The 13,283-nt window shown below is 34.6% G+C and overlaps 1 protein-coding gene across 3 annotated transcripts in view; it reads right to left on the bottom strand.

Annotated features, from left to right (window-relative positions):
• The window catches only part of MACROD2 (mono-ADP ribosylhydrolase 2), a 1,939,939-nt gene that overhangs the window by 65,582 nt on the left and 1,861,074 nt on the right, over nucleotides 1-13,283 (bottom strand). For all 3 annotated transcript variants that reach the window (XM_037022462.2, XM_037022461.2, XM_037022460.2), the window contains exons 14-15: nucleotides 11,687-11,761; nucleotides 11,331-11,420 (exon numbers count right to left, since the gene is read on the bottom strand). In XM_037022462.2, coding sequence (XP_036878357.2) covers nucleotides 11,331-11,420; nucleotides 11,687-11,761 — 165 coding nt within the window. The remainder of the gene's footprint in view (nucleotides 1-11,330; nucleotides 11,421-11,686; nucleotides 11,762-13,283) is intronic.

Genomic DNA, 13,283 nt, shown 5'->3' with positions numbered 1-13,283 from the left:
GACCACATACCCACTGGGGGACGATCCACTGTCTTGCCATTCACAGGGGCAGCCCGCTGAAGCACCCCTCCCATAAGGGCAGCCTGTGTTTTTTCCTTGGTCAACAATGAACTCTTCAGACTTTCACCAATTGTCTTGCCAATGGGTTTCTGGTGAGGGGGCAAGTTCACTATGGATTCAGTGTGACCAAAGAAATTAACAGCAAACGTTCTTGGGGGTGAAAGGGTTTATTACCCAGCTTATTCTCCCGGCAGTAGGTCAAGCACTAGCATCTCTGCCTCTGCCCAGAGCACTGGGCTGAGCTCTCTATATAGCACAATAATAGCTTATTGCCTAAACATGTGGAAGCGGTAGCCTAGCAGCAGGCCAGTTACATCATCAGGTGGTTTAAGTTCAGTGAGGATCCTGGCCATAGGAACCCCAACTTCCCCACAATGAGCTATATTCCCTGTGCTACACTTTCATCCCTGTGACTAAATTATTTTACAATTTGAAGTTTGTACCTCTTCATCCCCTTTACATATTTCATCCTTCCACTGGTAACCAACTGTCCATTCTCTGTGTTTATGAGTCTATTTCTGTTTTGTTTGTTTGTTTTTCAGATTCCACACATAAATGAAACCATATGGTATTCATCTTTCTCTGACTGACTTATTTCACTTAGCATAATACCCTTTAGGTCCATCCAGGTTTTTGCAAATGGTAAGATTTATTTCTTTTTCATGGCTGAATAATGTTCCCTTGTATATACATAACACATCTTCTTTAGCCATTCATCTATTGGTGGGTACTTCAGTTTTTTTTTCTTGTCTTGGTTATTATAAATAATTTTGCAGTAAACTTTGGGGTGCACATGTCTTTTTGAATTAATAATTTCATTTGCCTCAGGTAGATTCCCAGAACTGGAATTGCTGGGTCATATGGTATTTCTATTCTATTTTTAGCTTTTTGAGAGACTTCCATACAACTTTCCATGGTGGTTGCACCAATTTGCAATCCCACCAGCAGCCTATGATAGATCCCTTTTCCTCCATATCCTCGCCAACACTTGTTATTTCTTCTCTTGTTGCTATTGACCATTCTGACTAGTGTGGCGTGATAATCTCATTGTAGTTTTGATTTGCATTTCCCTGATGATTAGTGATATGGAGCATCTTTTTATGTGCCTGTTGGCCATTTATATGTCTTTGGAAAAATGTCTACTCAGCTTCTTTGCCCATTTTTTAATTAGGTTATTTGTTTTTCGGTGTTGAGTTGTATAAATTCTTTATATATTTTGGATATTAGGCCTTTATCAGATATATCATTTACAAATATATTCACCCATACAATAGGTTGCCTTTGATTTTGTTGACAATTTCCTTTGCTGTGCAGAAGCCTTTCAGTTGGATGTACTCCTGCTTGCTTATTTTTACTTCTGCTTCCGTTGTCTGGGGAGACATATCCAGAAAAAAAATTTCTAACATTGATGTTCAAGAGTTTACTGCCTATGTTTCCTTCTAAGAGTTTTATGGTTTCAGGTCTTATATTTAGGTCTTTAATCCATTTTGAGTTTATTTTTTTATGTGGTGTAAGACAGTGATACAGTTTCATTCTTTTGCATGTGGCTGTCCAGTTTTCCCAGCCCCATTTATCAAAGAGACTGCCTTTTCCCATGGTGTATTCTTGACTTCTTTACCATACATTCTAATTCTTATGCACACCTAAGTTTGAGAGCCACTGCACTAGAATAATTAATATACCAGCTATATTTGTGGTCAGTTTGGTCTTAAAGTTTTAGAAAACTATTAGGGTCAAGAAGTTCTCCATTCTCATTTTGCGATATCACTCAGGGAGAGACATGCTGGAAAGCTTGCTGGACATGAGTTTTTTATATCCTCTATTTCCAAAATGTGTTGGGTGGGTATTTACTGTATTAATTTTCCCCAGACCAGAGAGAAGCCAGCTCTTTCTCTTCCTTCCAGCCTTCTTTTTTCTTTCCCTCCTTTCTTCCTATCACTTTCATTTCTTTTATTTTCTTTACCTCTCTCTTTCCTCATTTCCCTAATGCTTTTAATGCCTTTTCTTCTAATCTCTGAGAGATGCCTCACTATTCTACAGGCACTTACAGTGGCCAGAAATTAGATTAGGATATTATATTTACTTGAATCAAATTCCAGTGGTGCAACCAACAGAAACTAAAATTAAGAGGGGATGTGTCATGGTAATAAAAATGCTGCTGAATTTAGCATAGATTACAGAAGGAGGACCACTTTACGGTAATTCCCAACTAGAACATGGGGAGATACTGGAGCCTCTCCCTCTCTAGACAAGCCTGAATTTCTCAACATGGTTTCTTTAAACCAATTTAAGAGGTAATATATTAATTTCCTATTGCTGTTGTAACAAATTAACAAAGACTTAGTGTCTTAACATCACACAGATTTATTATCTTATAGTTCTAGAGGCCACAAGTCTGAAATGGGTCTTATGGGGCCAAAATCAAGGTGTCAGCCAAGTTATCTTCCTTCTGGAGGCTTTAGGGAAATCCATTTCTTTATATATTCCAATTTTTAGAGGCTGCCTGACTCATGAACTCCTTTATACATCTTTAAAGCTAACAGCATCTTTAAAGCTCAGGTACCCTCCCCCTCTCCCCCATACACACACATACACATTATATTCATCTCATTTAGTACTTGTGCTATTTAATTATGTATAATTACTAGATTTTATGCAAGTTTTATTTTCTGATTATATAAGGTTGTCTATAATATTTTGTTAATGGAAAACAAGAATACTGTAACAATAGGAAATTACATTAATTTTTAAATTATTTCCTTACATTGAAATTCTATGTCCAAATTATGATATATTATAAATATAAATAAATATATTTTTAAATATATTATAAACCATAAATATCTTGATCTTGAGTATTACAATTTTATGAGCTATGCTTATAAGTATATAGAAAATGAAAGACAGTTATAAAGTAAATGTGTATATATGAGAAATAAACTAAATATGGTAAATGGAAGAGGGACATTCTCCTTTGAAATACATGTTTGAAATTTACACTTTTTCCTTCCATTGCTATTTCCCTGTAATTATTTTTTTGTTAGTTTCCATTAAAATCCAAGGCTAATAAACTATGACATCTCTGAAAAGTGAACAGACAATGCTTCTATGTAAAAAATGTAAGCTGTAACAATGAGATGATATTTATTGGTTAGAAACATGACTAATTGCTCTCAACAACATTTCCTTTGAAGATTCACAATGAAATAAAGCAATCTCATACAATCAACCCAAACCCCTTGGTATTGTTAAAATGCTTACCTCCCTTTTTTCTTTTTTTTCAATCATTGAAGCAGATGTCATAAAATAAATGTAGTGAAACACTCAAGCAGTAAGCTCCCTAATTGTTTCCATCTTGATTATAAAAACACATTGAAAGGTAAATCCTCACAGTGAAATAAATGAAAAAAATAATTAAAATTCAAAGTACTCCTTGTACCACCTGCTCATTACATACTGTGCTGAAATGAAGCACCTGATGTATAAAGAGTAGTGAAAAGAAATTGAGTTTCCTCCTAAAACATGGAGAAAAGTAGCACTTAAATTTGAAATCCAAATTAGAATGGATAATATACCTTTTGTGCAATCAATAGGGTCTGGAAGTTCCTTTATCTGATGATCAATTGAAGTTGGTTAAGTCTAAACCCAAGTTCAGTAAATATTTTATCCAATATATATGACATAATATTTTGTGGCTGTTTGTGTTTTTTTAAGTCTTTTATGTAAATAAGATGTTGAACTTCTGTGGTTTTTGAAAGCAGATATTACAACCAATATCTGAGTTTAAGGTTATATGTTAAATTTTAGGTTGACAATATTTTGGTCATTACAACAAAATGTGTAGGTGAACATATTTCCACATTCACCTCATTACCGTCCCTAACTATCCACTCGACTCACTTTCTGGATTAGACCTGCATTTGCTGTCACCTAATGTTCTATCTCTAAAAATGGCTATGATTAGGATGTTTATTTCAGTCCTGATGCAAGTCTCATTTGCAGTACATTCAGAGAAAGCAAAGATCAGGTCATGTGTAAGTAGGTGGAACCAACCCCCTTTTAAATACAGAGGCAAAAACATCATGTTTAGAAGGAAACTTAAATTTTTATTCTAAGAAAAAGCCAAGTCAAAGGGAAGTAAGCTTCCACATACAGGGCCGTAGGGATTACTTCATACCATCCATAACCTGGAATGCTTCACACCCAAGCCACACAGGTGAGTACCCTCTAATGGATGCTAACATTTTCTCCAACTCCCCAGTTTGGGGAGAGGTGTGTGCAGAGCAAACACTGTGCCTATGGAATGGCAAGGCATTATGGGTGTAAAACTGTTTATTCAGTATGAGTGAAACATGCATGCATGCTTGTGAGTGTTGATAAAGGCTGCATAATTTAGGAGTTCTTACATGAAAATGAGGGGTTCCCATTCAGGGTAATTTGGGCTACATTCACATAGATGCTATAGACAGGGTCAGAAAGTTCTTTCCTGTAAAAGGTCAGATAATAACTGTCTTAGGCTTTGCTTGTTTTTTAAAAAGTTGATTTGTGGACACTGAAATTTGAATTTAAGATAATTTCCACATCTCACAAATTACTATTCTTCTTCCCCCTAATAATTTAAAAATGTGAAAACCATTCTTAGCTGACAAGACATGTGAAAACAGGCATATGGCCAGACGCCTACTACAGGCCACAGATTATTCTTCAAAATGGTTTCATTTCATCTTTTCAACAACTCTCGGAGGCAAGAAGGTAAGTCCATCTCGAGGAAACTGAGGGTCCAGGAGACTTAAGTAGCTTATTAGTGGTTTTAGCTGGTCAGTGTCAAAGCCAGAGCTAAAAATCAGATTTTCTGCATCTTAGCCCTATGACACACACACACACACACACACACACACACACACACAAACACACACACCTTCCTTTGATGTAGGATTCCTATTGGATACTGAAAAAAGCTTAGGAAATGTAAATCATCTGTATTAAAGTAAGTAAAAACAGATGTATGTGATATTTTATCACTGCTTGTTAAACCTCATAAATAACTAACATTGATGAACTCTGAAATGGAAAGAAGAGTAAAAGTGACAGTTTTACCTTTGTATACTGTCAAGAAAAATTGTCTAATACTTGACAATGGACAAAAGAGATCCCTGGGTGTCCTTTTGGTGTAACATTGGGTGTTCCTGCATATTCTCTGGGATTATCTGATTCTATAAGCGTGTTATCCCTTTGGCTATCTCATAATCAACTAGACTGTTTCGCATATCTTTAGGGTTTAACTTGTAGAACATGGGAAGTCATGAAAATGAGACTTATTTGAAGCAGTACAAATAAATGCATTCTGTCTGGTGAAGAAAGAATACTTGTTATTGCCCTATATGATATTAATAAATCTTTCAAATTTCAGTAGTCTTGAACTATGTGTGTATGTGTGGATATATTTAGTATTTCTGATTGTGTGTGTGTATATATATTATATATATATATATTTTTTTTAAATTAAAATTCTCTTTTGAACCAGTTTCACATCTTACTGGTCCCCTCAATAATGAAAGATTTAGATTTTTACATGTATTTATTTTGTATTTGTATGGGTCATGATTTTATCTTTCTGAAAATTACAACTTAGAATAATTTGCATGTTGGAGAAGAAGGCAGATATAATAAACATGTCACCAAATGTTAATTTGCTCACTGTCTTTATGGAAGTCTAATTTCTGGAATATTTAAGGGTAGTATATGAAACTTAACATTACACTTAGATGACAATAACAATTAATCTTCATTAGTTGTGATAAGAAGTCATGCACTTCTTGCAAAAGAGAATTGCAGAACTCTAAGGAAGCAGAGAGGAATAAAAAGTTCAACTGGAGATAGAATTCCACTTAAGGGAGAGGTCTGTTTTTTTTCTCTTTGTAGATTACTTTGATAAGCCACATTGCCATATGCCTCAGGGCAAGGCCAACAATCTAGGCAGGATACAAAGTTAAATTGTAAATGAAACTGGGGAATTAGGGAAGGAGGGGAGAAAATAAAAAAAGAGTAAGGCGATACAAGAATGAAGGTGGATGCTGGAGGATTATTAGAAGAGACAGTGTCTGAAAAATTCCCCAGATAGGGATGGATTAATAATTACAAATTTTAATCCTAATGTTCACTTAAGCCTACACATATCCTTAAGTCTGTGGTACTTACTGCCTAACAAGTAAAATAGAGGTTCAGTACAATTTTTTTCTAAATCTTAAAAGATTCAAGATGATCACAGCAAGCTGCAGGATTTGGTTACATTCAAGCGGCCTGATACCTGTTTTCTTATCAAGTAGCTACATGTGAAGTCTAGACATGTTTAATGAAAACTTACACACAGACCTACAGTAGTACATTATGAAAACCAAATTGTCGCAGTGAATATGCTTTTCATTCTTCTATGTTAATTAACCTTAAAATGATGGGTCAGTTACATGTTTTATTTGAGGAAGAAACCTGAAGATCAGCATTCTAAAAACAAAATTATAAAAATCATGTTAAATATGAATATAAAAATGGAATCTTTACTTATCTTCCACAGTACAATTCAAATGAACTGGTTCTATATGTATATATTGCATACACATAGATATGCAGGAAACCTAAATAATTTAGGAAAAACTTTATAATTTTTAATGTTCAATGTATTCAACCAATACAAGGAATTCCATTAAGCACTTTAAAATATTCATAAAACCTGAACAGGGACCAGCAGTATTAATCAAGCTTACTTTCTAAAACATAATTTCGGTTGACAAATTCCAGTTACAAAATATGATAAGGAAAGAAAGCTGAAAAGAAGAAACCATATGGAAATAAAATTGCTCCAAGAAACTAAATTTTCATTCTGCTAGTTAGAAAAATACAGCATTACTAAAGTTGATACGATGAGATACAAAGACCTTCTGAAAATATAAAGTTCCAGTATGTTAATTAATTAATTGCTCAAGATTCAATTTCACATAATATTTTGCACGATTCAAAATTATGCTCAAAGTGTGATTGCCTATAGTAAAGAACATAGGCTGACATATGAGAACTTGAACGACATGGATGTTGCTGTATTGCTGGTGTAGAGGCTGTTCTTCAAGAGGAGAGAAAAGGTCTCTGTCAGCAAAGTAAGAATCCCAACAATAATGGAAAACACCAAGGGCTTTGAGGTGGTGTTTACAGACAAATTCCTAATGGATTTCACAGGTAGAAGCAGAAGAGAAAGTGGTTAACCGACTATGTGTTCACCGAAAGATGAAACAGTGGTTGGAGTTGCTGCAAGAACATATAAGGCATTTTTCCCCACTTGAAATATCTTTGGGGAACAACTAGCTATCCAATTATTGGTTAGGTTCTGAAATAGCATATGGCTAATTTGGTTGATCTTTTTGTCTAGTCTAGGGCACCTCTGCATTTTATCAATAATATAATCAATACAATTGAGTAAAACCTGTGACTTCAGTTTTCTCAGTGTATTGATGACCATGGGATCCCATGTCATCACCTCTTGTTTCATCAAGAATGTAATTCTTCAGAGTTGGCCTCCTGAGAAAATTTATAAAATTGGAGAAACTCATAACTTCATCATTGAGTTCATGCCCTTCATTTTACTACCCCAGAAACTGGGATTCATAGGAGTTAAATAACTACTTGGAACCATACCACCACAGCTAGAAGCCATGGACCCCTGTACATTTTCTTACATGGTCATGCTAGTCAGAGGCCAAAACATGAACCTAAGAACTTGATAATTTATACTTGTTGCTGGCTTATATTTCACTTTCCAGTTACATGCCTGTTTGTATCCATCCTTTTTCAAGAAGATGTTAGCTATAATACACCTTAAGACTCCATCAACGTTTTGTCCACCTTAGGTAAATAGATAACGGATTGCTATTCCATTTTATACTTATTAACTGATAACAAGAAAAATAATTGGGATCTATGCATTTCTTATAACACTTGAAGAAAAAGTCCAGTATATTTATAATAAAACACAAATGAAAATTGTGTAATTTAATCATGATACCGTATTGACATAGTTAAATTTTATGTCAAATATTTCTAAAGTCAACTAAAAATTAAAGTCTTGAGAAAAATGTTTTTATGCTGGCTTTATATCCAATGCCAAAATATGAGATTCTGTTTAGAGGAGATCTCCTATAATATTACTTTCCTATTTAGTTATTAACCTTAATGATGCTATTTTACTGGATTTCATATGTGCTGCAGATCCTGCTGGGAAAGCATAAAACTGGACTCATTTAGGAAGAGGCAATAAAGCTATATGAAAAAAGCTGACATATGTGAAATCTCACTTTATGCCTGTTGAAATTTTTGTATTTCAGGTCTCCCAGGGAAATGTCCATTGTGCTATTGTGTAATTTTATCAGCATGAACTTCTGCTTACTATTTTCTCTTCTTTTCAAAACCAATATTTTGGCAGAGCTAACTTCAAAACTTAATGTTGCAACATCTGTGCCCATACACCTGGGAGCCATAGAGGATGTATCTTGAAGATTATCTACATTTTCTAATCTTATAGAATGATACAAAATGAGAGAGAAGGATTATACATTTTTCCTGGTCTTTCCTGGAATTTTTTAAAAGGAACCACTTTTATTTTCTTAAAAAGATTCTCAAAAGAGAACTGATATTTCTAAAAAATACCTCTATAAATGTAATAGAATACTCATTTGTTTTTGTTTACAGATAAGAGTAATTCTTAATACATATGTGCAACTTGCTATTAAGAGACATTGAATATATACACAAAACCTGGAGCTATATTCTTAAAATGTTTTCAAGTGGGACTCTTAAGAACTATATGAATCAGAAGAAAGCAAAAAAAATCTATTAATTTGAACTTATTTACAATTTCTATTCTGTAGATACACCGATAGATCAATAGCATCTTTTAAAAATAGAAATTATGGTTGAAGCAACATTTCTGAAACAGAAGATTGAATTTTTGACAAAGAAAAAGGGCTATCTAAATGGAAAGAAGTATCTCCCACCTCACCACTGTTCACTAATTGTTCTATCTTTGTAGAATAAAATATGCATATTGAAATTGCCTGCAGGAGACAGTACTGAAAATGAAATGTGCAGAACAATTTGTTCTTGAAAGATGATGTAGAATATGTGAAATTTTATGGTTTCAAAATAGAAAGGACAATGAAAGGACTTGAGAAACTGTATGTGGATTCTCTTGGCTTTATCATCAGTTTATCAAATTGTGACTAAGTTTTAAACACTATGAAGTACTTTCTATGTGGCAGGTATTGTAATGGCTTTACAGGTATTAACTCATTTAGTTTCACAACAGCCATATGGGGCATGCGCTTCTGTAATCACCATCTTACAGGGAAGGAAACTGAGGCCTTGAAAGATTAAATCACTTGCCCCAGGTCACCCAGCTGGTCAATGGGGGGCAGGGCTGCAGCCACATACTCTGAATCTACATTGCCTCATTCACCTTTGGTTACTTTTCTTCTATGCAATACAAGAGCTTTTAACTCTTACTTGAGGCAAAGAATGAGATAATATGGTAATGTATTTTAAATTATTTCAAATTTAAACAGAAGTATGGGGCAGAGCCAAGTTAAGTGTCCATGGTAAAGAAGGGAAAGGGAAACTTGGCTAATGCAAGCCCGCGGGCATTATTACTCTCCTACAGTGAAAAGTAAAATCTAAACAAATTCTACTTCAAAGTTCCCAACAAGCAGCGGAATTTGACTTCACTTGTTTCTCACATGCCATTCCACATTTTTGGAAGAGCGTGGGGAGAGGGGAGAAGTAGTTAACTCTTAGTAACTAGAGGAGAGCTAATGTTGGAGAAGCCACTAGGAGAAGGGTAACATGTCAATATGGGCTGAATACAGCGTTTCCTTAGTAGGTCAAGTTTAACAGATGAAAATATACCAGTTGTTTGATGTTCCTCATTTGCATGTCTTGAGGCACAATATACGAAGTACATAATTTCTGCTATAGAGAAATTAAGCAGACAGGCACTGCATTGTGTATTTTATATTTTAGAAGTACCACTGAAGGAAACAATGCCATTTATTATCTGTACCTGAAGTAAGGTTTGTATCAATTCTGTGTTATCATCATCAGATAGAAAATACTCTGAATATACCATTTACTTGACTTGCCTGGAACATGATCTCATGAACATGGACAAGGAATTGCAATAGAGAAAAGGTTTTAGAGGCAGACATGGAAGAATATTGTGCTTCTAAATGCAATTTAGTGGAAATGAAAAAAAAAAGTCAAAATCACTAACATGCCTTAGTAATTAAACTGTGTCAATGCCCTTGCCAAGAAGAGCTCATAATTTGGAAGCTGTAGTTACTATTGACCTGATTTTACAATTGAGATCATGTCTGCATTTTAATTTGGAAACAAAATTGATCACTGTGTTCTATAAACAAGGCCTGTCAAGTTACTACTTTGCAACTGCTTTGCAAACACATTTATTTAAAAGCAGCATGATTTATGATATAGTATACCAAACATTTTTTATTTCATAATTGAGCTTCTTTTAAGAGATTGTTTTATATTTTAAAATGGAATTCTTCAATAAACACTAAATTTATTTGATAGCAGTTTTTTAAAATAGATTTTTAAAACAGATGTCTATCTTTACTTCAATAAATTGGCTTCTTCCCCCAAATAGCATTAAAATTTATTGTGTTCATCTTCCAATGTCTTCAGAAATCATTATAATGTTCACTTATTTTTTAACAGTATTCAGTACTATTGAATTCTAATATTATCAGACAAAACTTGCAATTTAGAAGGTTCATATATGTGCATATTCTACATAAGTTGTTTCCTTAATTGCTACCACATGAAGGAAGAGAGAATTAAATTAATAAAAATAGAGGTTAATTAATCTATTTGCTTAAAACCATCTCAGATTTTCTGAGAACCAAATATATCCAGTGCCTAATTTCAATTTCCTATAGGCTTTCTCAGTGCTATAATTTTTAAATTAAACTGTATCTAAATGAATAATAAAAACCTCTTCATACTATTTGGAAGAACAAAACACTGTTACAAGTACCCTCTTTTGCTACTTCTAGATTTTATTCTACTTTTAAAAGTAGGTTTAGAATTAAAGAAATGTTCATTTTTCCCCTTTCACAGACTGCAATTGCATGAGGATAACTGATGGTTTAATTCTAGGCAGGAATCCAAAGAAACTCTCAATTCTTGAGGGGTTAATTTAAGAGTAGACCTACCCTTTCTGCCGTCTTTTTCTTCATGGTCATTTGTTAGTGGAATCACTTCTGTTTGTTCCACAATGGTGGCATCTTGGTTTGATGAAAGCTCTAAATAGAAAGAGACAGAAGGATACTCAGAGATGTCTTACTTGGAATCATTGAGAGAAAACACAGTGGCTAAAGCAGAGAAAGTTAAAGTTCTTTATTTTCCCCTCCATGTTTGAACAGGCACTCAAAGCAAAATATGATTGCCATTCTCTAGTAATCATTGCCTGAAAGACACACGCATACCACTCACACACACAAGTATATACAGAAGTCATGGTTCACAGTTTCATCTCCTTCTCTAATAACAATATATTCTGTTTCAATACCTTCTGTTTCCATATATGCGATCTGGGGCTCAGCCTCAATTTTTATTTCATTCTTCATTGAGTCATTCTCTTGTCCTGTTAAGAATAGTGATTGAAAAATAAAAGAAATGTGATATGCATGACCATAGGTTTATCCCTGGTTCGAAAAAGCAAAAATTTCACAAACCATAAATGTTGAGGGAGAGAATAGTTTTGAACAAAAGCAGAGGGTGATGATGTCATTTTGCAAATCATCAAATTTAGGGCAATTATTCTATGAGAAATATACAGATAAGTTAGGAAAAATCCTATTCTTTGGACTGATTGGTGTAATTAGTATTTCGCTGATCAGTTTACTCAATGTTGATGGACACAGCTTGGAAGTTGTGCAATTTTAAATAATTTCTGCACTGTATGGGTTATCTACATTTAATTTCCCTTCAAGGAATAGATATTTTCCCTACTGAGGATTCCTAGAAAATTAAAACATTACTTGTATTTTCATTCCTCTAGCAAAGGATCATGGAAAACTTGAGCAATGTGAGCACAGAGAGACTGGGTCACCAAACAGCTCAACCATTCTCTTAAGACATCTACTAAACAAGGCAAAGGTCAGGAGAGAATTCAGCCAGTCTTGATTACTCTGAGGCTGATTACCTCGTAATGGTTTTTCTTTCACACCCCCGGCTTCCTCCTCTCTCCTCCCCTGTAGAGTTGAGAATATTTAAGTGCTCATTAAGTGAGAAAATTGAAATCTGTCCATTTTGCTTCATTTTAGTAAAAGGTTTTATGCTGAGGATATTTAACTGTTGAATTAAAGATTGCAGATCTAGGGTTGGTTTTGGTTATAGGCACAAACCTCTTTGTCCCTGTACAGAGAAGCCTGGGCTCTTTGCCTGGGTACACACCTCTGGTAGTTTGCATTATTGTTCCCACTTGTCCTTACCTCTTCTTATAAGAGGATCTACTTCCTTGTCAATGACCATGTGACCTGTGGTGGCTACTGTGGGACAAGTTTATGTTCCCACCTCATAGACACCAGGCCTTCTGATGTGACTTGGTTTAGAAAATGGCACAGTGACAGATGTGATAAATACTACATTTGAGCAGAAGCTTCCTGATCCACTACATGTTCCCTCCAACTCTGTTGTTCCTAATGGAGTGTGTTCCTTCAGCATAGATTCTAGAAGGAAACATGTGGAGCAGAACCAAGCAGAAATACAACAAAGCTTTGGCATTGTAAGTCAATAGGACTTTTAGTGTTTGTTACTTTAGTGGAGCTGACTTATACAACTCCTTATCTGTATAGCTTCCTTTGCTATATTCATTTTTCTTGGCTCATATGACCCAGACTGGGAAAAAAGTATTTTTTATATCCATTCCTCTTGAGTTCAATTTTAATTAAAAGGATCTGATTAAAATAATTACGACTAAGGTATATTTGTCTGATCACTGAATATCCCAAGCTAAATATCCCAAGCTGTCTTTGATGAATTTCTGTCATCACTCCTAAAATTCAGTGAAATACCACATCCTGATAATTCTGCAAAATGTTTCTCTTTTCCTGCTTCCCAATTTCCCTTCTCCTTTCTTAATTCAGGGATACACTGTCCCTTGG

Source organism: Manis javanica, chromosome 5 (genome assembly GCF_040802235.1).
Source record: "Manis javanica isolate MJ-LG chromosome 5, MJ_LKY, whole genome shotgun sequence".
NCBI lineage: Eukaryota > Metazoa > Chordata > Mammalia > Pholidota > Manidae > Manis > Manis javanica.
Note: the sequence above shows the minus strand (reverse complement) of the source record. Positions and strands in the feature narration are given on the sequence as shown.